Source organism: Eimeria acervulina, genomic scaffold (assembly GCF_000499425.1).
Source record: "Eimeria acervulina Houghton genomic scaffold, Eah_scaff18, whole genome shotgun sequence".
In the NCBI taxonomy this organism is placed as follows: domain Eukaryota; phylum Apicomplexa; class Conoidasida; order Eucoccidiorida; family Eimeriidae; genus Eimeria; species Eimeria acervulina.
In genome coordinates, this window is record NW_013548921.1 from 28833 (window position 1) to 55769 (window position 26937).

Here is a 26937-nt window from a genome sequence, read left to right on the forward strand (position 1 = left end):
GGAGACGTTGGAGGCTATGGGAAGACAATTTATGCTGGTTTGTTTTTTTGAGCTGAAATTATCCTCTTTGAACAAAAAGCGGCGAAAAGAAATGCGCTCTCTACTAACCCCACCCCGAGTAACACACCCCACGCACTCGATCTGCCGCAACAACATGAAGCCTCCAAGTGAAAACCCTAAACCGAAAGCCTAGACTCTAAATGCTGGTCGTTTTTTTGTTTATTGTGTGTAGTTTTGCCTTTTTAGGCAGAATAACCAGAGACAGGAAACCCTTAGCCCTAAACCAGTGGCCACTGCAGCTGCGGACGGAGGTTGGGAACGAGGGCCCTCTTTTGCTCTTTTCAGCTACAGCCCCCTCCTTTGCAAAGTGCCTTCATTCTCCTGAGTCTCCAGGGGTTGCATCTACTGGTGTTATCGCCGCAACCCTCGGCACTGCAACTGCTGCTACGGTTGCTACAGCACGTGCTGTTGCTGCTGTTGCTGCAGTTGCAGATAGGAACAGGCGAAATGAAGACGGAAGAGCCCCTGCTGGACCGAGCTGGGGTGTACAGGGAGCTGCAGCGGCTGCTGGCGCAAGACAGCAGCAGCAGCGTGTTGGGGTTGCTACCAGCGGAAACTCGGGATGTGTGGGCAGCTCTGGGTGCTGCTGGCGCTGCAGCAGCAGCAAAGCACGCTCGTGCGGGCGAGACAGCCGAAGTGCAGGAGGAGATGTCGCTGCAGCGGCTGCAGCAGTTGCTGGAGGAAGCAGCATCAGGCGTACCTGTCATTCTGGGCGCCGCAGGAGAAAGAGTCCCCCCGAATTCTGCTGGTTTCCTCCTAAACAAAATTATCCCACAGATACTTGCAGCGAAACCTCCCCTGCAGCAGAAGGATTTCATGGGTAGGCCGTCACGCTTCAGCTCGTGCCCACCAGCTGTACGTACATGGCAGCTGCTGTTCCCAACTCCCCACCCAACTCCCCACCAGCCTTTGTCAAAGACTTGTGGGGCCGTTCAGAGTGGCTGGTGCTTTGTAGACATATATGCTGCCAATAGCACCTCATGAAGCGATTTCAGACACCATACAAGCTTGCAAACAGCACGAACCGTTGTAGTGGAACATGTGAAATAAGCAGCAGCAGCACCAGCAACAGGCCATGCAGGGAGTTGTGTGCCTGTTATTTGCCGCAGGGGAGACGGAGGTACTGCTGGGTTGTCCTGAAGGTTGTATGGACGGCAACCGATGCATCAATAAGCAGCAGGCAAGGGGCTTTCTTTTGCCTCGTTTTATCCCGCTCTCGGCGATTTCCCTGTCTGATTCGCGTGGCTTGCTGCTTTCTTCCCGCTCCGTCTCTCTGTCAACTGCCATTTGTATCGTTGTTCATTTGCTCCCGTTTGCTTGTTGGTCTCAGTCTCTCCGTTTCCCTAGCTGGCTTCCTGTACTTGTTTCCTTCTTTTTGCTCCTCTGTCTGTCTGTCGCCTTCACGTTCTGACTTAGTGCAGTCATCTGCGGGAACCTCTTTGGCAGCAGCAGCGCGCAGTGCGAGTGTATTCTGGACGTGTACCCTTTGTACCTGTCTCTGTGTGTATCTCCACCTCCGTCGATCACTATCTCGGTCCCTGTTTCCAGGTCTATATTGGTATTTTCCCAGAGGCCTCCACCACAGCAGGAGCTCCTCTTGCCCCTTCTTCTCCTCATTACTCTTCCCCGGGTGGTTTGGGGGTCTCTTGCGGCTCCTCCTTGAGCGATACAGTGCGCGCGCACTTCCTGCTGCAGCAGCACCGGCTGCAGCAGCTGCAGCGGAAGATGCTGACGGGGCTCAAGGGGCAGCAGCAAGCAGACATGGACGCAGATGGCGAGCAGCAACAACTGTCCTCAACTCCTTCAGTCCGTGCATACTCCCCGAAAAAGATTCCTCCCCCCATAAGAGCATCCTACCATACACCACCTATCTCTTTCTTGACTTGCTCTGCCCATCTCCTTGGCCTTGTCTCATTCGCTATATATATATATATATATATATATACGTGTGTGTGTGTGTGTGTGTATTATGAATATTATATATCTAGATGTGCCCTTGTGCAACATACATATGTATAACATACAGGTATCCATACACCCGTATGTAAATTCACACATATGTGTATTTATATGGTATGTGCCTACAGCTATGTATATACATACGCATTTGGATGCGCCTTTGGCCTCGTATAGGTTGTGGCTGGTGTGCCGTTTAGGGAGAAATGGTGGTTGTGGGGCGAGTGGCAGGAGAAGGGGCGCGGAAGCTGCACTGGACAAACGCAATCCTCGAGTCCCTTGACGGGGAAACGCCTTTGCAGCTGCTCTGTCTCGAGGCTGCAATGCTGCAGCAGCAACAGCAGCTGCAGCAGTGGGGTATCTCGCGCCTCCGCAGACACACGCACGCACCAGACGCGCTACTGTATCCAGGGATGGTTGTTGCTGCCAAAGGACGCTTTCAACAGGCAAGAAGGAACATTCCAGTGTTGCTGCTGCTGCTGGCGCTAACGCTGGTGCTCTCCTGGGGGGTCCCTCTGCCGGGGGCGGCGGTGGGGATGCCGGCACAGCTGTGGCTTCTGCTGGAATCCGTTCTTTGATTCGGGAGCAGCAAAACCCGCAGCAGTAGCAGCACCAGGGGCGGGGGCAGGTCTGTGTGGTGTTGTTCTTGAGTCACATTTGCAGGATGGCGTTTTTTGTCTTCCCTTTGGTTTTTTGCGGTCGTTGTTAACTAGTTGCAGTTCTTGTGTATCGCCCTTTGGTATTTGTCTTGAGATGCTTGTATATTTGTCAATTCCCTCCTCCTTTAGCTTGGGGCACTGAGCGGACTTGTTGTTCTTCTCGGTCTGCTGCTTTTTTGATTGATTACCCATCTGGCGTGCGTGCGTGTAAGATATTTACGTCTTTTTACTGTGGGTGTCTTGAAATCCTTCGTTCCTCTTTTGCTGCAGGACAGCTACGGGCAGCAGCTCCTCGTCTCCGCCTTTCAGTGCGGCGTTCCCGTGGGGTCGCCGTCGTTGTCTCGGTCTCTCCGGCATTGTGTTCAGGCAGTGTCACTAGACCCAACGAACCCTAGTCGACAACTTTCCACTGCTTTGCAGAGCTGCCCTCCTCAGGAGCAACAGCAGCAGCAACAACAGCAACAGCAGCAGCAGCAACAGCTGCAGCAGGTGGCGGACGTATTGAATTGCTACAGAAATCAAAATGTGCATATTCTCATCTCAAGAGGCTCCTTTGTGGTCCCCTGCACGAATGGGGGCTGGCGGCTGAGGTGCGTCATGTTTGTTTCTGTGTCCGTTGTCTCCTCAGTGTTCATATATGTGTTCATATATGCCTGTGCAGCTGTCTACTGCTTGTTTCAGTTGCTCTTCAGTTCTGTTGCCTTTCTCTCCTTACATGTCTCCTCTGCGCTGCCTTCGCTGCAGTATGATTATATGGTCGTGTCATGTTCCGGTTGTGTCTCTGTTTCTGCTGCCTGCCCTCTCGCATTAATTTTAATTCCCATTGTGCATTTGCCGATATTCATCATTTTGTGATCCCCTGTCATCTGCCTCGCCCTCTGCTTAAATCCTCCGCCTCTCCTCCCGTCTTCCTTGCTGTCTGTCCCTTTCCTGCCTATCGTTTTTAAGGCGTTTCACTTTCTTCTTACCAGGACAAATGTGCACAGAAGAGCAACCAAACGAATGCATTGCAGTCCTTTGAAATGAACAGCTCTTTATAAGCAAAGGCTTGCCATACTTGTGTGAATCAACTGATCCCTGTACATACGAAAACGCAAAGTGGCCAATAATAATGAGGCAGTGGGCACTTATTGCCATAAGGAAGAAATGCAAAACGCATCTAGTTGTTACGGTGTCTAGAGCTGGTAAAACACAAGAAGGCTTTATTTTTGCAGACGCGAGGCCTTGAGGTGCTTGCTAGAGACGATAAAGGAAAAGGTCCCCCACTTGGCGATCATCTGCGGGCCCATCATATCTTCTTTGAATCTGCAGCAGCCGCTTCCTGTCTCTGTCTGCTCTTCTGTCCCTTCTGCGGCCACCTCCGACTTCCCGAAGTGCGCCTCGCTGCTGCAAATGCCGGAGCCCAGTCAGGCGTTTGAAGAATTCTTCCAGTGCTTGTACAGTGCAGCCAGAGGCCTCAAGACGCAGTTTGTAATCGTCCCCAGCACCCGCGACGCCATGCATCCCGAGCCCCTGCCGCAGCCCCCCTACAGTCCCCCGCCCGTGCAGCCGCAGCAGCCGATGCACCAGCAGCAGCTTCTGCAGCAACCAATGAACGTGCACTTGGTTGGGAACCCTTGCACCTTGCAAGTCAACGAACTTCAAGTCCTCATCACCACCGCTGACCCCTTGGCAGAAGTAGCAGGAGAGGTGCTGTCGCTGTCTCGGCCCCAGCCGCTGCAACCCGCAGCAACAGCTGCTGCTGCTGCAGTAGCTGCAACAGCAGCACCGGATAACGACGAAGGGCTTGTGCATCAGCTGTGCCGCAGCCTAGTCCGTCAGGGAACTCTATTCCCTCGAGGCTGCAGCCCCCGAGTGCCCATAGACGCTTCGCGAATGCAGCCGGTGATGTTTAAGGAAGAGACAACGCCCGACGTATTTATCTTCGCCTCTTCCGTGCTGCAACAGCTGCAGCTGAACAAACAGGTGGGGCCTTTTGTTGCCCCCGGCGGGGCTGGGGCTTGTCTCGTTGATGGTCGTGTGTTTGTGTCTCCCTTCTCCAACACGGCGTCCCCTGAGGTGTGTCCTGTGGACAGAGTTTCCATTACCAACATGTATGTAAAACCCCCAGCAGAAGCAGCGGGACAGCCCGGGAGCACTCTCGCAGAAGACCTCTGCCTGAATCAACGCGTTGCCGTTACATACACTGTCTATACACCTCGCAACGCATTGAAGAAGGGCCCCGCTGGGGCCATGCCCTAGTACGTGCAGGTGGCACCGAAATTCCGGGCTGTCCATCGTCCGTTTTTGTGCAGCTGTACCTTTTCTAAGTGCCCCGTTTGATATATTTGTTCACTCGCCGCCTCCACAAAACTGAAGGTGCAGGCCCTTCGATGAAGACAAACCGCACATATAGTCACAACAGGATAGTCAGCAAGGCTGCCCTGGGGGGAAAAAGGGCATTGGCAGTTTCTGGGCTGGAGATAGTCTACAGAGCACCACAAGGTAAATGAGCAGAAAGTGGCAACAACAGCACAGGGAAAAGTCTCAAAAGACAAGGGGATGCATCACCTGTATAGAACAGGCAACAAACAGACCAGCGGGGTCCCCACAACACGTGGCAAGGCATCCAAGTTTTCACAACTCAAGCGAAACATAAAAAGGAGAGTGAGATACCAAAGTCATTCTGTCTCTGATTGTAAACCCGCGGGTGCCTTGTATGCAGCCAGAGGCGTGCCTGCGGGCCCAATGAGAAGGCTCACGGTGCAACAACAAAAGCAAGCTCAGGAGGAAGGGCAGTGCGCACAGCCTCTTGACAGCTGCGTCTGTACAGCGGTGGCTCGCGCAGTACTTGAACGCTGCACTGTATAGTCTGTGGTAACGTAGAATGGCAGCATTTGGGCGTACCTGCAGCAGCGCCGTCATTGTAGGGTTTCACCTTCAAAGTCTAGGGTTAGGGGTTTACGTTTCACTAAACAGCCCGCGATAAGCAGACAAGCATCCATGGCTGAGCTGTAACGACCGAATTTTGTCTATATTTCTGATGAAATGGGCAGAGCCCTTTCGGGGTGTCTGTGTGTCCACTGGTTCGGCGAGATGGCCATAGGAGGAGTTTAGGGGGGTTCTGCCTTTGCAGATGGCTGACTGTGTTCTTGCTGAACCGGAGGAAGGGGCTTTACATAATGAGAGGCCTCAGTGATTCTTCGCTCAACAGATCCACCCGCTACTCAGCAGCAAGCCGTGGCCAGTCGGAGCAGACACAAGACCGTGCCAGTGGCTCGGGGGACAAATCGTGTGCAGGCAAAATGAGCGACTGAACGCATCCGAAATACAATGAAAAAACAACAATTTAAATTGAAATATCTTCTGTGGCAAAGGAAAGCCCTTGTATGGATGGGCATGAGGTTCGAATACAACAACCAAGGCTGCAGGGCCTGACTGGCGCCTTGGGCGCGGGAGGAGGGTCCACCGGAAGGGGTTGATGAATAGTAGAACAACATTTGCGGATACTTTATTTCGTTTAGGTTGCATTTGTCATTTTTGCTGCCCATACTAGGTAGTTTTGCGCATTCAGGTCTGCCAACCCACCCCGTTGCTGAAGCCTCGTTAACGACGAGGCGCAGCACGGACTATTTGCGGGCTTTCTCTGTTTTTGGACCTTTTTCGATTTTTGTTTTGAACTTTCTCTGCCATTTCAATGCAGTGCATGACTGAGCATCGTGGAAGGGAGCCTTACGGTGCTTGTTGTGTTTCTCTGCTTTTCCCGCGAGGCGCTGACAGGGTGGCTCGATGCTCGTGGGCGGGTTTCTGGACGACTATTGGGTCAGCAAACCGTTATTTCTTTTCGCACTGAAGTACGATAATGAGGTGTCTTTTGTCTTAGCACGGATCGGGGGGCCCAAGCAGCACCATGAAGAAACGCTTCAGCGTCGGGTTCACCATTCACGAGGCCCTGAACTTGGTCCGAGAAAGAGGCCGTCCAATAGATCCTCTCGTCGTTGTGCGCTGCTGCGGAAGGGAGTACCGCTCAGATATAAAATTTGCAAAGGCAAATGTCGTCTCCTGGGACGAGTCACACACGTGGACTGACTTAGAACTCTCCAGCGAGGTAAGCCACCCATTTTGTGTACCCTTCTTCACCAGCGTGAGCATAGCATACTTTTCGGATCATGCACCGCTTGACTCATCCCGAAGCCACCAAGCATAGACTTCCTTTTTCTGCAGACGCAGCTATCTGACCCTGCGTCCCTGGCGGTACATGCTCCCCTAAGTATCTAATGTAGTGGACCCCATCCCCTCCTCCAGCGGCAGCCTGCGCAGGCATGCGCTTTCGTTCAACTCTTTCGATTGTTTTTGGCTTGATACAGCTGTTACTGAATTGGGGAAGGCGTTTTCCCATGGGTTTCATGCAGCACTGCACGGGGCTGTGCGATGCACCTGACCACTTCATTATACATTCCCTCAATGCCTATTCGTTTGTATTGGACGCTGTCCTGTTGCCTTTTGTGTTCAGGAGTGGGCCAAGTCATTTATTGAGTTCGAAGTCCAGGCAGCGAATGCCTTCTGGAGGAACACAACCATCGGGCTCGTCGCTCTGCAGCTCTCTCTCGTGCAAAAACGAAAGACGCACCAGGTCAAGAAGTCGCTGCCCCTACAAAGCCCTGATGGAGCCGACTTGCACGTATGTTCAAACATATGTTCAAAACTTGCAGAAAATAGGAGCAGAACGCGTTGAGCCGCGCTTGTCGCAGGCCCACGCTTGTGTTGTAACGCCTGCAGATGCTGGGCGTTGCAACTAGCGTCCGCAAGGAATGGCTGCTTTTATGTTCCTCTGCCACTAATGTTCGTGCATCGCGCTTGCCGCTTCGGTCTCAGTAGGGTCTTTGACACGTGTCTTTACTGTGTTGCATTTGGGTGTTGTTCCGTCTCCAAACCGTATTTTTGAATTCTTAGACGTCTGCTTGACCGTTCGGCTGTGTTTGTCGGTATTTTGCCATCAGTCTGTCGGTTTGGGTGGTCGTCCGTCTTTATTGTTTCAGGGGTCTCTTCGGGTTACTGTCTTCGCCTGCGGCCCGGGCGAGTCTCCTCCAAGCCCAGGGGAGGAGTTGGAGGACTCGGACGATGAAAACCAGGGATTTATTGACGACTTGCGAAATGTTGTAATTGACAATCGCCGTAAGCAGTGCGGTTGCCTTGTAACCTGACTGCAGCATTCTTATCCCTGGGCACCTATGGGTAGCCATCCTATTTGTTCGGGTTTGCATTTTGCACTTGTATGTGAACGTGGATTTGCGGTTTCACCAGAACCTTTCGTGTGCTTTTGCATGTTATGTGTCCACGTCTTTCTGTTGCGGAAGTGCACTTCCCCCTGCTTCCTTGCACGGAAAATGCAAGTGGCGTGCATGATGGCTTGTGGGCGCCTAGAATTGAAGCCCTTGCTGGGTTTGTTTTGTCTTTGCTACCACGCCAGAGGACTTGGTCCGAGGCGAGGGCACGCGCCCTTTCCACGTTTACGTGACAATTCATCGCTTGGAAGACTTACCGGCCGCCCCAAAAGGTGAGTAGGCGGTCCAGATGAAGTGCATCTGGCCGCACTGCTGCAGCCAAGTGTAGTTGGATTTATTTCAGGTTTTCTATTCTAGTGCTTGCGGTGCTTTGGAGGGCATCCGAAGAAAGCAGTTGCACTAGGGTAAAGGAAACAGAATCGAGGGTAGAATGAAGTTCCTGCATCTCCGTGAAAGCATGACGGACTATACGGAATGCGATCCGTAAAGATAATTAAAACGCAGAGGGTTTGGCTGGCGTATTTTCAGGACTGAGGGATCCTTTTGTAGTTTGCGAGTTCGCTGGTTGTCGCGTCCGCACGGTGAGCGGTTTACTCTCTGCTGTGCTTTGCTCTCTTTCTTCTCCTTCTTCATGGATAAACGGCGTAGCCGAGAGAGAAGGCCCTGTGCTTTTCCTTTAATGCTGGTAATGGGCTGCAGGCACAGGCGCGTGCGACGAGCTCCTACACCTTCAACGAATGCTTCCGCATTCCCGTCATGACACCCGTCCCGGAGGATACGATTTTGATCAAAGTTTGGGACTGGAACTTCATGAGTGCAGATGAACTGCTAGCCGTCGTGCGCCTTCCGTAAAACCTCGTCTCTTCCCTAGTGTATATATCTGCATTCTCATTGGGCTTTACACCTATGCATATGCACACATGCACCCACTTCCTGTAATTTTTTTGTTGCCCCCCCAGGGCCGCATTTCTTTCGCCGAGTTGCGGTCTCGCCACATTCTCCCCCGGTGCGTGTCACGGCGGCCTTTCAGTGTGAAGGACGGCTAATCTGTGCACGCAGTAGAATGCCAGCTGTCGAATGCATGCATGCGTGCTGCATTGGGGGCAAGATAGAACTGCATCTCATTGTTTGCTGCTCCTCTTTGGGCGCAGATGGTTCAACTTCTACGGATTTGACGTTGGAGAAATACCTAACTTCTCGGAAGTCATTGCTCAAAGCGGCAAACTGACTCCGTGTACGTACATGGGTCGTTTGCTGCTTAGCGCTCGGGCGGAACGACTTGACAAGGATGCAGAGCTGCTTGCTGCTCATTCAGTTGCAGCTGCTCCCTACGAAGACCCCCGCGTAATTCCTATTCTTCTATTTTCGGACGTGTATGAGGTTCGTTAAGGCCCTTCCGAACAGCTAAATTGAAAGCAATGCGAGGTGAACTCTCCTGTGATGGTTGGTGTATGCTGTGGCCTTGTGTTGCACCTCAGGTGCAAGGAGCTCCCGGCGATAGAGTCTACGTTGAAGTGTCTTGCGGACCTCTAAAAGAGAGAACTCGATGGGTGGCCGGTAAAAACCACATTTTGTGTTCTTGTCCGTTATAAATGCATGGCGTTAGTCTGCGCGCACGGGAACACGCTTGTTTTATCTTTCGCCTGTGCTTTATTGTGTCCGCCTTCAGGAGATTTAGTGAAGCAGCGAGAACGTGAAATGGGGGAGGCACCGTCTGCAGTGACTGCTGCCCTGGAAGGTGCAAAGGGCATGGCGAATTACTTCTTGGGGGCTTCTCCTGAAGGCCAGGACCATTTTGTTTTCTCCCCAGTAGATGGACGCATTCCAGAATTGCGCATGGCCGTAAGGATGCATTTTCAAGGAAATTACGCAAATGACAGTCCCTGAGTTATTTGCCAGAAGCTCGTCCATGGTGGCAGGCTATAGCTCTGTCCAAAAGTGTTGGTTCGGTATGGAGTGCACTGGACCACTCCTCGCTGATGGCGCTTGTGGTTAAATTGCATGCGTTTGGAAGTTTGTCAGTTATCTTTAGGTGCCTGACGACGAAAAACAACAGTGGGACGTTATTATCAATGTATATGCGAAGGGGATATCCAAGAATATGCCGCACGCAACTCGCGTGGCGTACCAGCGAATGCCGTAGGTTTCTTCTGCAGATGTCTATAATAAAGGCAAACTTTGACCGGTGGATCCAGAGCCGGGAGCTGCCGCGTGGTGCAGAATACTTGGACTGCTATGCTATCGTGTGCGGTAAACCTGTTGCTGTGTAGGCTGGCGAATATTCCTGTCTACGTACAAAACAACCCACGGGCGCCCGTATGGGTCCCTCTGCATCCAATGCCGCATCTTTCGGACAGTTTAGCCCCCTCCGCTGTGCTAATGACACTGGAAAAGGCCAAGACAGATGCAGCTGCTAGAACGAAGTGAGGATGTACTGCGAAAGACAGCCTCGCGGTGTTTCTTGTCTCGTTGACAAGAGCATAACACCTCCCGTGGCACTCTTTTGTGTAGTTTCAATCTGCATCTCAAGCGTGCGCGGTTTTGTTTGGCTTGGTGCCCCTGGTGCAGGCGGAAGCACATCGTTGCAGCGGAATATATTCTGCGGACATACATATACACAGCCCGCAAGATATCGTCCCCCAGCGGTGCCCTCCCGAACGCTTTGGTGCAGGTATGCCTAACGGATTAGGAAGCACGGTTATGTCTCTTTACGCTGTAGCGTTTGGCGTGGCATTCTACTCCCAATTCCGCAGCTGCTGCAGAGAAAGGCAAAAGCTGCACATGCTCCTTCCACTGACATTTTTTGAACGGGAGTTCGCTCACAGGTAGCAGGGCGAAACTGTAAAATTGGCGTTGACAAACAATCGCTCCGAGATGCGGCGCCGTATTGCACAGGTGACCTGCGCTGGAGTTACAAAGGAAACAGAGCCATGCGATGCCACTTCCAATCCGGTCTTCATGGAATGCTTGCAGCTGGATCTTAGACTTATGGTGTGTATTAGAGCCTCGTCAGTCCCCTCTTCCCAGTTCGCCCCCACTGCGCTCGTTAAACCGGTCACCATGATCAGTGTAGATTGATGCTGGCACTTGGGATGGGTGATTGCCCACCCTTGTAGGTGGACCCCTGCTGCTTTCGGTGCACGCTCTCAGACCGACACCACCACTCGTCTCCCCACAGTCGTTCCCATCGTTGCCAGTGTGTTTGATGATCGCTCCTGGGGCCGTCAGCTTCTTGGCAGAGCTGTCTGTCATTATGACCGTCTGAGAGGAAGGCTGAAGGTCCGTTTGCTTACAGTGTGGTGCTCATTTCTCCATATTTGCAGTTTTTTGTGGGGCTGAGTTTGTTTGAATGTTGCACAAGAGGAGGATTCAGGCTCTTTTGAGTTATCCAATCTGAAGCGGTTGGCGTATATCGTCTCCTGCCTGCGCTTGCCCACACTGCAGCCAGGGGAAGTTCCTTCAGTCGCAGAGCCCCGTTGGATTAAGCTAAAGGGGGGAAAACGGATGAACAAGCATCGGGGAGACATTCTTGTTTGCTTTGAGCTTATTCGCAAGAAGGACGCAGAAACACTGCCAGCTTATCCGATGAGACCTCTCGTCTGTATGTGCAAGCTCAGCCTGTCCTGTTTGAATGTGCGGGACTTGATTATGGCGCCAAAAGGTAAGCGTAGTCGTCTGCCGACTTCTCGCTGTGCGCGTAGTCTGTGCGCAACCGGTTGCAGGGATTGGGGTTGCTGCACTTTTGTTTTCGGCACCGTCACTAATGGCTAATGGGGGCCATCGAAACGCTGCTTGGATGTCTTCAGGCCGGCCTATTGACTTTAACAAGCTCATACTTGGGGAATTCGAAGGCATCAGACGTGTTCGTAACCCCATTTTGGTAGTATCTGTCCCGTCCTTCGGATCGTTAGGACGGGATAGGACGGTAGTAACCCTTCAATATGAAAGGAATGCCGATGGAGACCCAAGTGTACGTCGGAACAAACCGATATTCATCTGATATTCATCGTCGAAATGCTCCACGGAACTTGGGATAGTGTTCTGTGGAGATCAGTGGGCAACGTAGTTTTCTTGGTGGCCCCTGGAGGTGTTCGGGATTCGTGTGAAAATACTTGCCTCATGTGTATCTGTCACTCATCACTGGTTTTTCTTCTGGCAGACCCCCAATAGGAGATGGTCGAACGGCGCTTACGAAAGCTTCGACATTTTAAAAGTAGCTTCGCTGGATGTGGATATTCCCGAAGACCCAATCTATGACCCCACCCTCACAATTCAGGTGCGCTAGACTGGGCGCAGCATTTTGATGAGAATGCATCTGGCGTGCACTTGCCTTTCGTCGCATATCTTCGCTGGTGAAGCATCCAGGATTTGCGAGGCATGCATGCAGACCCACCTCGGACCATGAAGTGCTGGTTACACACAACAGAACGAAAGCCTTCACCACTCACTGCATTTATTCTAGGTGGATGAGCACTTGGATGGCAAAGGAAGTTCACGCATGCCTCTATTTGTGTAAGTTGCTTAACACAGGTGTATGACCGCAAAATCAAGCCCAAGTATTTCATTGGGCAGTTCTCCCTTTCCCTTATTCCTCTGATGCCGTGGATCGCTGATGTCGAGACGGCATTGGAAGATGTGAGGCCTTCACGGGACTATGAGGACTCAGTTAATTTGAAAAAGTTGGGTAAGTCGGAGAGTGCGTGGGCCCATGCCTCCTTCGGGGAGGATCATATTTTGCGTAACAAAAATTATTTCGCTGCGGCAAGCTCCACAAGCGAATTGCAGTGAGCGGCTTATACCTATATTTTGTACTGTCGATGTGGACTTTGAACCAACAGGAGGCATAATGCTCGGCGCCAAGGGGAGAAATCAGAAGGGATTAAGCACTGTAAATGTAGTTCTGGAGGCGATCAGCTCTGCTGACAGGGACGCTGCTGAGGCGAATCAATCCCGCTACCTTCATCAGGTTGGAGTTCTGAAGTGCGACCAGTCCGCAGAGGTGAGTCCTGCCATGGAACTAAAATTTCTCCTGAGAGCGTTTTGAAGGTAGATGGAAGGCAGAGCTATTCACCTAGCACATATTGGGGAGACAGACCTGAGGGTTCCACGGAGGCACCTTTCTCTGTAAATGTCTTATAATTGCGTCTCCTGCACTATATTGCTAAAAACTAGATGAGGGGCGACGCATTTTGTTACATAGACGTAGAGAGGAATTCAGAAGCATGTACATGCAGGGGTCATTTATCTGCGTTGGGGCTTGCTATAGGGTGTAGTCTCTGTCTGGCTAAATCCGGACTCGTTGCCAAAGATCCTTGTGCAATCTTATGCATTGCCATCGGATCGGCCAATCCTCTTGGCAGGCAGCATGTTTACCTTGAATGTATTCATTCCCGCAAAGTGAGGCCTGGAACACGAGATAAAACGATATTGACGACAATATTTGTTGCCACCCGGCTGTGTGATGTTTCCTGAAATTTAGGCATATAGCTTGGTAGTAGACAATGTAGAGTCGAATCAACAGGTGGTAAGGAGTATTCAGAGATTGGCTTGGAAGTTCGAATAGGCGTTGTTGAAGAGTTGTCATTTTATTTCCCCACAGGTTTGTCTTGTGCGCTGAGGGCAAACGAGCGGCGGAGAAGAAGACAAAGGAGCAGTTTCAGCGGCCTTCCGTCGAAACCACAGTGGAGAACTTCTTAGTAGATGTGGACTTTCCTCCCGATCCTCTTAAGAAGAAAGCCTTGGGGGTGACGCAGCTGACCGGATCTGTTAAGTTTTTTGTCAACCTTACTCACAATGGTGAGGCGGAGGTCCTCCTGATGAAAAAATGAGATTTTGATTACGTTGGGAAAATTCAGTTTTATCTGTAGTGAAGCGGGTCCTCGAATTGCGTTTCTGCCCGGGGTGCTGTGCAGTTTCTTTTGGTTGTGGAGCATATGCGTTCAGATGAACCGTCTGAGCACGTGGACCAAACGATGGTACCATGGGCACTGAATGAGTCGCGCCTTCGAAAGCATTTCAGAGGGGAAGAAGCTTACCCTAAGATGATCAAGATTAGGGTGTATGTTATCCGAGCCATCAACGTCCACTTGGTCAAGGGAATGACGGTTGCGAACCCATACCTCGTATTTTCAGTTGGGAAGACAAAGGTGAGGCTGTCCAACCCCGCCTTACTGATGCTCGCTTATGACAGGGGAATTCCTTGGAGATCTCTCTTTCGAGGAAGTTAATAGATCCCCGCCTTAGCTCCAGAAGCAGATAGTGCATGTAGCCAGAAGTGTTGGCACGTTTCGTTGCCAGGCTGAGAATGACGTAGTTATGTGCCCTCTCTCGCTTTAACAGATGCCCTTTCGTGCTGAGAACAAGCCTGGAACGCTAAACCCGGACTTCTTTACTATGTGGGAGAGGGATGTTGCATTCCCCGATGAATCGCGATTGGAGGTTAGCGTGTGGAGTGCGCATGAAAAGCTGCTTCAACAAGTGGATGACGTGTTCCTAGGAAGCACTGTGATCGACCTAGAAGAGCGGTAAGCATGTTTGGAATGGTATAGTGTATCATCGGCGCGAACGTTTGGTAGACCCGCTTTGCAGTATCGATGTGGGCTGTATACGGGTTCTAGTAGCTTCATTTCTGTTCACTGGCCTGGACGTCCTGTAGTTTGCAAGAGGCACGAGTGTCCTGCGTAGGCACAGCAGCTAAATAGGGTGTTCGCTGACGAATTGCGATTAAGAGATGATGTGGTGTGGGGATTTTGCTGAGCCTTGTGATGGACTGCAGTTGGTTCTCAAAAGAGTGGCAAGCTTTCATGAAGAAGAATGAGGTACCCATGGAGTACAGACCACTGTCAAGAACGCCAAACGGTAGCGTTACTGGAAGTATTGAGATGTGGTTGGAGATGATGGATTCTCAGAAGGCCGGCAAAGTCCCTCGATTCAATCTGCAAAAGCCATCATCAACGGACATTGAGATAAGGTGATTCGCTCGGGTGCTGCTGCCACTCAAGCGCTGCCGCCGAATGCGTCCAGAATTGCCAGATCTCTTTAGACACTTATCTGTGGCGCTCGTCTATAGTGCGTTTTCATGTGGAAAGTCGATGCACTTATTTTGGATGTTTCTTATTCAGGGTTGTTCTTTGGGGTTGCCGTGGCCTTTATTTCAAGCACTTGGGTCCAAACAAGGAAACTGTAGATGCTGTCCTGCGATGTACAATGGATTGCACCAAGTATCAAGGATCTCAGCCTCTGTTGCAGAGCACGGACGTCCACTATTATTCAAAAACAGGGGCGGCTGTTTTCAACTGGCGTGTTGTATACTCGCGCGTAGCAGCTCCCGTCAATTCGTGCATTCTTCAGATATCGGCCTACGACTTCCGCAACATCGGCGAATCACCATTTATTGGAGAGGTACATAGTGAACAATTCAGTCATGACGATTAAAGGAAAGAAACATAGTTTTCCCGCTTCATTTCCATAACTGGTTTGTTTCCCTACCGGGGGCTTATCAAGAGGACATTTGGCTGCCGGAATGTAGCAGCACGTTTTGAGACTCGTGATGACCCTTGGGTGCTTTGCAGGTAAACCTGGAAGTGAGGAAGTACTTGGAAAGAGTTGCCCAGACAATGGCATCTATCGAGGTTGACGCAGAGTTAAGGCTGCAAAATAGGGCTCACGAGAGCCTAGATGTGCAGACCTTCGGCTACGTGCAGGTCACCCTTCAGTTTATGGCTCAGTCAGAGGCGACAAGCAGACCGGTAAGTCGTCATCGGGCACTCTGCCATATCTGCATTTGGCGCATGTGGCGCTTGGCGCCTTTTTCCTTAAATATATGAGACTGATAGGGTGTAACCAATTGGACAGAGTGATATCTTTGACATACTAAGTTGCCCAGCATTCGTGTGCCTTTTTGTTCTCCCAGGTAGGTATGGGGCGTGAACATCCGAATCGTGATCCTCGCCTCACAACGCCACAAGAAGGGCGCAAGTGGGAAGATGTCTTGGGATCTGCTGGACTTCGTGTAGACTACCGTCCCATATGGTATTGGGTGAGCATGGTAACTGTGGCGTAGTTGGTCCGAGGTGTGCTGCTGGTGCTGCCTTAGTTGCGCTCTGGTGAAATAACCTACCAACAGAGCCTTAGTGCAAAGGCTTCAATGGACATGCGTCCTTTGCTGCATACAAATGCTCATTGAAATTGTCTTGTGGTTGTGCAGGTACGTGTTGTTTTCATTGTCTTTTTGTCAATCTGGGTCTTTGTCATGGCGTTCTTGTATCCGGCTCTGTTCCTGTGAGCACGTCCACTGCCTGTAATCCAGACGTCTTCCTGTTTTAGTACAACACGAAGGGAAATTGCTACTGCACCGCCGCCGGCGAATCCTGAAGAGATATTGTCCGAGTATGGGGAGCATGCGGTGGCACCAGCCATTCGCACGTCAGCGTAGGCGAATAGACTCGTCATGCAATGGGCGGTGGGCAGCTGGAGCGGTGGAACGCCGCGCTGTTGTCTCGGAAAAACAGTTAACACCACCACATCTCGGAACCTGATAGTTTCGCCATACGCGACAGTTCTCGCGTTTTGGTATCTTTTGCATTTCCGAGGAGCTTCATCTATGCAGAAGTGCGCCTGTTTACAACTGTGTGGTATTTACACGCAACACGCAGAACAGTTCAGTTACTCTCCACAGGTAGTTGGAGGCATGCTTACAGCAGGGTGACCGTGGTGCGTAAGTGTTCAGTGCTGCCAGCCCTTAAGGGGAGTCAAAGGGATTCATGCACGAGTATCTGCAGCATTAAGTAGAGGAGCGAACTTCTCACGGCGTTCGCGCAGTCCTACCGTCTTCCATATTCTGTAGAGGGTGCTACAGCGATGAATAAGCATATCCCTGACTGGACTAGGCAATCAATTAGCCAGACTTGGTCCTCAGAGTTTTTTATGTGCGTCCACGCCGCTATCCAGTCACGCTAATATGCCGTAAAGCTGGACGACATTGGTTCGGGCATGGCGGCTCCATGGATTATGAAGTTTCGTCTACAGTGCTCAAGAATTCCAGTGCCCGGGAAGTGGGAGGAATTACCCCGCAGCACATGCTAGGAAGTCGCAGGTAGCCTAAACTCATTAGCAGTGCCAGTGGGAGCCACGTCAGTTGCGGATATACGCATAGTTACAGTATTAAGAGTGCCAAAAATCGAAGTCCACGATGAGGACACTCTCATCGCTGGACAAGTGTCAGCACGCCACTGCAGCCCGCAGGCGTTACGGTGCCTATCGTGCTAGCAACGGTGTGGTGTGTAACAGGGAAAACAGGAGCACTGCTCCCAAAACCTAAGAACCATGAACAGTCTATACGACCCTGGCAATTGGTAACTTCCGTTTGTTCGTAACTCAAAAAGACAGGAACTCATGAACACCCACAATCCAGTGACAACCAGCTGCAACGGGCGTGGGAACACTCATCGAAGCGCTTCTGAGCCCGACGCAGCAACACCCACACCTAAACACAGGGGTACAGTGCATGTAGGTACAGTGCTCGTGTGCACTATTCATCAAACTGTTCACTACTGGGTGACCCAGCGATTTTTGTAGAACACAATGGGCACTTAACACTGTGACTCGTTTTGATCCACCTGTCTATGCAGCGCTCGTGGAAAATATGAAGGCACCGCAACGTCAAGAGAGCGTCGCCAGTTTCGAAGGCACTCAAGCAGATACAACAATCGTAGCCGTTGTGCGTTTCCGATTGTGCACCTCCTCCTGAACTATCAGCTACGGCATCCGTTGATGCGTCAATCGACCCCAAGCCTCTCTGCGTCTGCTGGGCCATCCCCCTATTCGTTCCTGCCGGTGGTTTCATGCCATGGGAAGCTGTGGTCGAGTTTCCATCGACCTGCTTGGCCTCCCCAAAAGTCCATTTGAATGTGTGCTGGCCCAGACTGTCGCGGAGACTTCGTGCCTCCGAAATCTGTTGTAGCGTAACACGGGGTCCACTAGCATCTGCCCAGATATGAGGTACAAACTCGTCTCCATCTCCAGCGTCCCCTCCCGAGACAACAAGCATGAGGGGAATGTCGAGGTCGTCCAAATCCTCGAAGGCAAAACTACGTTCGATTTCCTCAATGAATCGCCCAATGCTACGCTCGAGCACGTCAAAATTCTCCGGATCTGCTGATGCGGACGCAATAAGCACCAGAGAGGAATTCGGGCCCCTAGTAACGCGCCGGGGGTGCCTCTGGTGTTCAGCTCGATGGGCAGCTGGAAGCGAAACTCCCACCCTAACTTCCCATGGCCCTCGCCAAGGTAGCGCTACAGGGCTCGTCACGGGGGAGAGGAACGACCGAAGCATGTTGGCGGCCACACTGTCATGGAGTCGAGCCCCAAGCCTTTCTCCAAACAGGTCATCAAGCAAGTTCATCCCTTCGCTTCTCCTCGAGCTCCTCAAGAAATAACTTAAATCTCCATTTGAGCGCCTGGGCCTTGCATCGTCGCCGCTCCACAGATACCTCTCATCGACAAAAGACAAAGGCGGCCGTTGCTCATTGCTGTGGCTCCTGTGATGTGCCTCACTAGAACCTGGTCGCTGCAGCGCAGAAACGAACTGGAACCCTCTAGCTGGTGAAAGGCCCCTCGCGTTGGTGTATGGGAGTGCAGACACTCCCAAAAATGAACTTTCAGAACTCCTCATCCGTCTCTCCATATCCTCAACAGTGGGCAGCGAAGGCATTCGAGTGCCGGCTAACTGATCATCCGAAAAATTCATAGTGTTGAAAGCTACCGCAAGCTCGTCAAAGGAACTATCCTCTGTACGCCCTGTCGTCGAGTAACCGCCGCTTCCCGAACGGGACCTCCCCACAGTATTCGCTGGTCTTTCATTTGAAGGCCCACCGGTATGGCGGAGCGTGCGGTTTGCAGAAACTGATGAAATTCCATGGGGAGACGCCGCTCCGTGGTGTTCTATTCGACAGGCAGTAGTCCTCAGAGTAGTTTGGGTGTTGTGTCCTGTGGGAGTTCCTTCGTTGCGCACCCGAAACCTACCTGAGTCAGGACGGCGGAGGGAATTCCCCGCAGCCTGCACAATGACCCTTCTGTCCACAGGAGCAAACAGAGACCTATCTCCAGCCCGACGGCTCTGCCTATAGCTTGATGGAATACTGGGAGTCGCGGGCGGAGTGAACGTGTTGGCCAAACCATTTGCTTCAGGCGAAGGCTGCTGGCGTCCCAAGCGAGGGCCACTTGCCTGCGGGACGGGAGGAAGGAAGACGAAGGGTGGAGGAACCGTTGGCACCCAACCAGAGGGGCCACCCTCTGGATGGCCGAATGGAGCGCCAGGCGACCCACTTCCAGCCCACGCTCGCCGTCCGCCACTACCTTGCATCGGGAATTCCCACAGGTACGGGGGGTAATCCGCTACTTAGGATAGTCGACCGCCTCCCTGGAAAAAATAAAACTCTCATCAAAGATCTCACCACAACGACGGTTTGGGGTAATCCCCGAAGGCAGCTGCATATGTCGACAACCAGCACTACTGGTCCACCGGCGTACACCAGACCGATCGTGCCGTCTCGGCTTTGCCGTGGTGAAGCCTCGGAGGGAGCCACCCTGCTAATCCACAGGGGAAAAGGTGCAAAAAAACCTATGCTGCAAGTAAGTGTAAAGCCCGGAACGCCCCTGGAAGATCAGCCATCCTCCCGTGTGTGCTGCCTCGCGTCCAGAGGGAAGTACCGATGGAGAACTGGGGCGCCAGCAGACATAGTTTGAGTGTGCTACGTCTTACTTTTACATTTCATCGACTTTAGAAGAGCATATATATACATACATATATACAAACTGGCGCGAATACTCCTTTTTTACAGGCGGTGCTCTCACGCGGTGTCCCGCACATACAGCAGCTGCACCGCGCACGGCCATACCAGGACTTCCGTAGCAGTGCCCTCATGATCATTTTGGCGCACGCCTTTGGAGAAAGACAAGTAATTTTCTCGCAATAGGCCTGATGTGAATGTTGTTGAATAGTCGATTGACAGTTGAAGACAGAATGCCCTAATCATCTTCCAGACTTCGGGCCTCAGCTGACAAGACCATCCGATGTCCATGTATTGTCTCCTCTTGCATTCAAGCTGCTCCTCGTCCTACGCTAAGACTTCTCTTCTTGAACAAGCCTGGTTTGAGTCACTGCAAGAAATTCGGCCAACTTCCGTTCCCGCTGCTAAATCAGTTGCTGTGCTCGCACACGCCGCCAGCGAGACACCGGAGCAATCCACCTCATTGGATGAGCAGGGCCCCAACAAGGACGGATTGGATCAATTTGATATGGAGGGTTGCTGGTGTGTATGAGAGACCATTTCCACATCACTACTGAAGGCTCACTGCCACTGCTCATTTCTTCAGCTGGTCCCGCTGGCTCTGTTTGATCGCAAACCTAAGGCAGCGACTGCGGAGATGAGCACACCGACATCTGGCCTGCTACCTATGTCAGTGTTGTATGGAGATCGTATACGCCGTGGGGGAAGGGAATGCACTTAAAGGGATCCGCACTGTTGCATGGCTGCAAGCTGGGCGCAATACATGGGCTTTTTCTACCCATGGTTGAGGGTATGCAGTTCCTGGTGCACTGGACGAAGTGAGGCAGAGAAACTCGGTGCGTAAGACGTCGGACTGCTGAGTGGGCAGAAGAGACAATGGCACCCGCATATGCAAAAGCGCCTTCGCAGTTACTGCTGTCCTCAGACAGCTCTTCCAGCGGTGACTTTCCGTCGACTCCCGCTGAGGCTAGAGAAAAACCGGCAGCACGAGGGCAGCAATCACCAAGGCGGGGAAAGCTGCCGCTTGCCCCAAAGAATACGAACGAAAGTTTGTTGTACCGTCAGGGTCAGACGCCTAGACATCCAAATGGGTCTTCGAAGAAGCCGCCACCGCCTCCCCCGGTAGATGCCTTGGGCTCTCTGTTTATCCCGGGATCTCCGCATCCCAAGGATAGATCGGCGGACCGCGAACTGGGAGTAAGGGACCCACTCTTGGCTCTAGACTCTCCTCAGCAGGCAGTGCAGCGAATCAAGAGCGCAGTCATCATGAGGGCCATGAGTGCTAGGAGTACGGAGGCACGAGATATGAAAAGTGCTTCTGTGGAGATCGAGAAGGGGCACTTTCAGCCACTTAGTCGGCAGGCCTCGAAACGGGTAGCTTTAACACCTCGGGAGTCGTCCTTTGCTCGCAAGCCATCAGGTTTACCTGTCAGGAGCAGGCAGAGCATCGTATCACGTAGAAAACTTGAACAAACGGAGTCTTCCCTCGCTGAAAAGTGGCTCCCATCCTCACCAAGGCCTCTGGGCTCGGATGATGGTGGCAAGCCAGTTGCTCGTCAGCGGAACGGAGCCGGCGAGCAAGACGCCTCAGGGAGGCTTCTAAAGAAAGCGAACTCCGAAGATGCGTGGGCAACACTTCCTCGAAGGGAGGCCTGGTCAAGAAATAACAGTAAAGATGGGGGACCTCAAGGCCGAGCTCAACCTGGTAAGGCGGAGAAGCGGCCTTCCGCTTCTGGGCCTCCAGCGACGCGAAAATCGCTAGTTTTGTCCAAGCAGCAACCGAAACTTCCGACGGGTAGGTCGGAGGCAGATGCAACACCGTGGTCTGATGAGGTTTTGGAAAGGCCAGGCACCTCCAGACCCGACCAGAAGGCCCCTAAGAAGCTCGCATCTACAGGTTCCGTAGCTCGTTTTTCTCCAAGAATTAAGTCCTCAGTTGAGCAGGATCTCGTTCAAGACCTTGAGGGTCGCCTTGTCACGTCAAACCGTCGAATAAGCGAGCTCGAGGCTCAACTAGCAGAAATCAACAGACACCACGGCGAAGAACTTGAACGGCTGCGTTTAGAGCACCAAGTCAAGCTTGCTGAAGAAGTACGGAAGGTCGCGTCTGAGCGAGAAGAGGCAATGGAGAAGCTTCGAAAAGAGGAGAAGAGCAAACGTGAAGAAGTGCAGAAGCAAGCTTTGGCCCGCCAGAGTAGCATGAAGATGCGGTGCGATGCTTCGGTACGCGAGCTGAAGGAGAAAGTTCAGTCTTTGGAAAAACAGCTAAAGACAAAAGCTCAGGACTTTGAGCGCGAACGAGTCGGCCTTATGAAGTCTTTTGAAGATAAACGGAAGCACGACCTGCAGGCACAGGAAAACGAGGCGAAGACGCATCAGAAGGAGCTAAAGAACAAGGAGTCAGAGTTAATGGAACAGCAAGGCAGAGTACAGGCTCTTACTGCAAGCATGCAAACTCTAACAACTTCGCTCGCCCAGATGAAGGAACTGAACGACATATCAAGGACGGCGACACAAGCGCTGGAAGAGAAGGCAAAGACACAGGCTGCATTTATAAACACATTAATAAAGAGGGAAGAAGACCTGCGAGCCCAGGCAGCAAAGCTCATGCCAATAAAGGAAGCTAAGAGGCTTGCATTCCGGGCACTACTCAAAGGAAGAGCGGTGGAAATGATTTCACGAGCGTGCATGCCAACAGACGCTAGCCTTTGGAACAAGGCTTGGGCTTTCCAACAGCTTGTTGACCTTATCGGTGGCATACACGGGTCCAAAGAGAGGAGACAAGACGCGATCGAGTCAAGGCTTATGCAGTTCCGCAAGGAACAGATGTTCCTCATGGCGGAAAACGAAAGGCTGATGGCAAAGGTGAGGCGTCCGTTCACTTTTGATTCACTTTTTGGAGCAAATCATGGCTCTGGTGTTTCCCGGCGGAGAAGCGCATGCGTTATCCTTTGGATATTTCTTTGCAGGTTGCTGAGCTGCAACAAGAGGGAATCAATCAGAGGCAGAGCAAGGTGGAACCCCTTATTAGCACGCTCATTAGAATCACGGCATAGGGCTCTTGCACCTTGGCCAGTAATTCTCATCCGAAGCAAAGGCTTCGGCCTTCGGTCTCCTCCGTTGATTGTGCCTTCGCGGATTTGGCCGTTTGTGAGCCGCAGGTTGCTTTAATGGAGCAGGCACTCATCGGAGAATCTTCAAGCAGTCCACGCAATGCAGCAAACAACAGTAACGGAGGCCCAAACAGTGAACCTGCTCCTCGATGGCTTGTAGTGTGTATTCAACACATGGTTGATAGGAGACTGTTGTGGGCGTTTCTAAGGTACGTTGCATTGGCAGAATTTAGCCGGTGGTACCGACGGACCGATGGCCTAGCCAGATCTAATTAGTGCGAAGACTCGTCTGGGCGCACTGGTTCAGGCTGCAGAAGGTGACCACAGAAGCTGAGTCGAATACCACGATAGACAAGCTGCAGAAGAAATTCAATGAGTTGCGCGTATCGGCTTACAAGGAAATGGCAGCAAGGATCGGGATTTTCAGGCTTGTAGCTTTCATAAGGTGAGGTACCTTGACAGGACAGCGACGCAAATTGGTGTTGCTTTTTTTTACGGGGAACTTGACTTCGGTATACGGGAGTGTACAGTGCTTTTTTTCAGGTGCCTGCGTCTCCGAGCATTGTTCAATGCTTTCTTCAATCTTGCAATGAATGCAAGTGAGCTTGAGAACTGCGTGAGATTACTCCGTAGTTTTACCATTCAATATATCTGGCAGCACAGCTGCTTACGGGGATGTCTAGCCATGCGTGCGTTGTACGATATGCAGGTCAGCTCTCCCGCGACGAGGCAGTGAAGAAAGCAGAGCAAACGCGGGTTTGTCGAGATCCGTTCACAAAAGAATCAGGTGCAGCTGAACTTCCAGTTACAGGGTCCTACGCCGCTGCGGACAATGCACGACTTGACCTGAACGTTCCTTTGGCCCATCAGCCACACTACTATCGTCAGTTGCCGTCCGTGCGGAATCCACCTCGGGGGCGCAACATGTTCGTCCCTATGGTTGACCCTAGGCCACCAGTGCAGGGGTACTTGCCACACCCTGGGTACTCGCACACGCCACTATCGCTCGGTGTGCCACCTTTCGTAACAAAGGGCCGAGCGCCTGGAAGCAGCGCGGGTGTACCGAATGCGTTCCCTTCGGGGCCATATGATGCAACACAGCCAGTTGACGAGCGAGGCGCAGTTTACCGCATGAGGGGAGCACAACAGGATCTTAGGAGAATCATGATGGAAAGTGTTGGTGACAAGGTGGGAGCGCGCATCGTTGGTAGAAAGTAAGCATGCACCGTGAAGCATACCTTTCTGCCAGCGCTTATAAAGGGCAGTGAAGCAGAGAATCGGCAGAACGATGGATGATGCGCTCTGTATGCTGCAGGCTGCCAAATACAAGCTTTCGGTCATAGCACAACTACTGTCGGTGTCCCGCCGATGACATCGAAGTTGCGTTACACTCGACTCCCATCAAGCAGTTATGGCAATGACGGGATACTCACCGGCTTCTTTCGTTGCTTTGAGAACCAACGAATTTGTCTTGAAGTCATGTGGTTGACATTGGGTAAACCATACCAACCCCTCCTGGCAGCTTGACAAGAGCCGAATTTGTCAGAAGGGGTGCGAAAGAGTCATGTCAGGTAGTCAGTTTCACCTTTATAGTCCGTTGCGCGCCGATGCCGACAATGAACAGTGTCAGGACGATTAGGACGTAGGTAAGACACGCCGCCGTTGCATCATACAGGAACTTGACGGCAAACAAATGCCATATCTGCAAATACCCAGGGGATAGATAGGGGATTTCTGTGCAGCTGGTGAGAGCTTGTCCAGGCGCGAGCGCACTGCTTCAGATGTGAAAACTTACGAAGAGGTGCTGTCGAAGAAGTGTCAGAGATAGTAGAGAACAGAGGTGTTTAAAGGTGACTCCCGTGAGAATCCTGTGGTCACAAAAGCCGCAGTTATGCGAGTAGTTTGCCGTCTGTTGATGTTGCATTCTGCATATGTACTTAAATGCACATCTGCTTCCTCTGCCCTTCGGCAGGACTGAGTGTCGCTATCCAGCGTACCGCGAAAACGTTCGCATGTGATAGTCTTACCCAAAAGTGACTTTTCCAATCATTAGGGTAGTCATCAGCACCACTTCAGGAGCTGTGGATCCTTCTAGGGCTAACGCGATGGGGGCGGCCTTGTCTGTTGCCAGATGCGCCGTACGCAAAAAGGCGAGCATAAAAATAAGTGGACAGCAGATAATGTAGGCAAAGTAGGTGTGCAGAAACGACGTTACAAAGGACCAGAGGGGATGAAACTCCAACAACCCCACAAAGCCAGCTTCGATCGGAAGCGCGCTTAATTTCGTCCTGTGCCCTGTCACGAAAAATGTATCTAGCGTTAGTAGAGCAGCCAGCATGCAGAAGCTGCCGTTGGAAAGGAAGAACTGCATTCCGGCCTTCGGTTTAATGAAGTCTCCGCTGGTGCTTCCACTTCCGTTACGGTAGCCAGTGGCATCTCTCACAGAAGCTGCGGAAGTTGTAGATGTCACGATGCAGAAGCTGCACGGGCACTTTCTGGAGAGAGTCCCACGGGGCTCCAGGACAAGCACTCGGCCCAGAAAAACAAGCAACCGCCACTTTATACAGCAAAGCAAAAGCGGCCACAACTGCGCCCTTCCAAGAAGAATAGCGAACATGCATAGCGGGCATACAGCTGTAAAGAAGAAGTAGTGTGAGAAGTATTCCCATAGTTCTATGCTCCACAGACTAAGAACACCTCCCTTCATTTGTACTTGCTGTTGAGATGGGCCACGGTCATTAACGCAAGTCTTAAGTTCCTCTCCCAGTGTAGTCGATTCCGCCTTCGCGCTGCGTAGCATTTGCCTACTAAGGTCATTTTCGCGCTTCTTCATTCGGCAGAGAATTAGTACCAATCTCATCCAGAGCCCTGCAGTGGACAAATAGATTACCCACGGCAGGAGAACATTGAAGAGCGGAACCAACTTCACTCGTCCCCCATCCACGAGCTGGGAGGGGAGGACTTCCAGTAAACAATGTGGAGCACTCAAGAGCCATGATTCCGGTGTTGTGACCCATCCAAAAAGCGTGCCACCGGCAGTGTCGAGGGCCTGAAATGGAAAGACGAGGACCGACCACACTAATACAAATGCATCGTGGATAGGAGTATCGTATCGTTCCTGATGATGCGGCGGAGCTTGGGACACTGACTGTTGCGACTTCGATTCGTGAGGAAAGGCAAACCAGAGTACCGATATGGCACCCTGGGCAAGGAAGATCGCGCGTTCAACCGTGGAAGGTCTAGCCCCCTTCCTCCCTCTTAGCGGATGAAAGCTTGCAATCCGAAACCTGTTATTTTCTTCAGATCCGCAGTGGTTGTCATATCCAAACACCCGCGAGACAAGCGGTAACTCCTCCACTCCGACTACGTAATAGGTGCAAAGCATGAGGAAAACGGTGGCGCTAGTGGAGTCAATCTGCAAAGGCCAGGCGTTTGCGCCCGCGTTCTCCACTGAACGCGCAGATGGGTCAAAAGCGCTTCCCATCCGAACGCACAGCGCGAGTCCGACACATCTGAGGTCAAACGCATTCACACAACAGGAGAAGGTTCCCGAAAATACCCCGTACTTGGGCGTAAGTGCGGGAGTTCGTCTTCCACTGTGCAACGGGCACCGATGCCTAACCCGAAGAGGCCACAAAGAATGAAGTAATTCTGTGCGATTTAGTGCTAAAGCCGCTCCATCGGTGACTGAGTCAACGCCTTTCTAGGGCGTGTGAAGAAATTGTGCTGCGTTAGCACTCACGCAGCAACAACTTGGTTCTTTTCTCTTCCGGTTGATGGCGTGGCAGAGGCAGTGAGGGCAGCGGAAATGCAATATATGCCGATAAGAAACTTGACAATAGAGCATTCCCCCTCGACAAAGCAGTCACTGAAGGGTAGAATGCACAGGACGAGCAATGAGGCATAGCAGTGGAACCTCCCACCGCTGAAGAGGCGTAGACACAGGTGGGAGAGACATAAATCCTGCTGCAGCAGTTTGCTTAATCCGCATGCAAGTCGTTTTCCCGGAACAAGAGGCTCATCTTCTCCCTGCCGTGAGCGACGAAGCAAGCCACGTTGTGGACACAGAGACAGACTGCTTCGGGCAAAAGGCGCA

General features: G+C 51.9%; 5 protein-coding genes across 5 annotated transcripts; 3 read left to right on the forward strand and 2 right to left on the reverse strand.

The window, feature by feature from the left end:
- Positions 1-507: 507 nt before the first annotated feature.
- EAH_00004660 (DNA polymerase alpha subunit, putative) lies at positions 508-4916 on the forward strand (the record flags this gene model as incomplete). The annotated part of the gene is made up of 5 exons (XM_013393156.1): positions 508-915; positions 1609-1866; positions 2217-2546; positions 2946-3265; positions 3890-4916. The coding sequence occupies 5 exons, from the start codon at positions 508-510 to the stop codon at positions 4914-4916; spliced, it is 2343 nt and encodes a 780-aa protein (XP_013248610.1).
- Positions 4917-6564: 1648 nt separating this feature from the next.
- Positions 6565-16223, forward strand: EAH_00004670 (C2 domain-containing protein, putative; the record flags this gene model as incomplete). Its single annotated transcript, XM_013393157.1, has 29 exons — positions 6565-6762; positions 7168-7335; positions 7694-7829; positions 8125-8211; positions 8468-8520; positions 8639-8776; positions 8899-8945; positions 9091-9319; positions 9418-9496; positions 9609-9781; positions 9972-10078; positions 10210-10362; positions 10508-10610; positions 10835-10930; positions 11090-11218; positions 11384-11600; positions 11746-11909; positions 12099-12215; positions 12470-12623; positions 12778-12938; positions 13206-13336; positions 13539-13735; positions 13883-14085; positions 14279-14463; positions 14715-14909; positions 15061-15340; positions 15511-15687; positions 15852-15977; positions 16146-16223. 29 exons carry the CDS (start codon positions 6565-6567, stop codon positions 16221-16223), a joined length of 4281 nt encoding a protein of 1426 aa, XP_013248611.1.
- Positions 16224-17468: 1245 nt separating this feature from the next.
- On the reverse strand, positions 17469-19301 carry EAH_00004680 (zinc finger (C3HC4 RING finger) protein, putative; the record flags this gene model as incomplete). The annotated part of the gene is made up of 1 exon (XM_013393158.1): positions 17469-19301. The coding sequence occupies one exon, from the start codon at positions 19299-19301 to the stop codon at positions 17469-17471; it is 1833 nt and encodes a 610-aa protein (XP_013248612.1).
- Positions 19302-20604: 1303 nt separating this feature from the next.
- On the forward strand, positions 20605-24059 carry EAH_00004690 (tola protein., putative; the record flags this gene model as incomplete). Its single annotated transcript, XM_013393159.1, has 6 exons — positions 20605-22593; positions 22698-22742; positions 22890-23050; positions 23149-23286; positions 23385-23440; positions 23551-24059. 6 exons carry the CDS (start codon positions 20605-20607, stop codon positions 24057-24059), a joined length of 2898 nt encoding a protein of 965 aa, XP_013248613.1.
- An 805-nt stretch (positions 24060-24864) lies between these two features.
- On the reverse strand, positions 24865-26325 carry EAH_00004700 (hypothetical protein; the record flags this gene model as incomplete). Its single annotated transcript, XM_013393160.1, has 1 exon — positions 24865-26325. The coding sequence occupies one exon, from the start codon at positions 26323-26325 to the stop codon at positions 24865-24867; it is 1461 nt and encodes a 486-aa protein (XP_013248614.1).
- Positions 26326-26937: the final 612 nt, after the last annotated feature.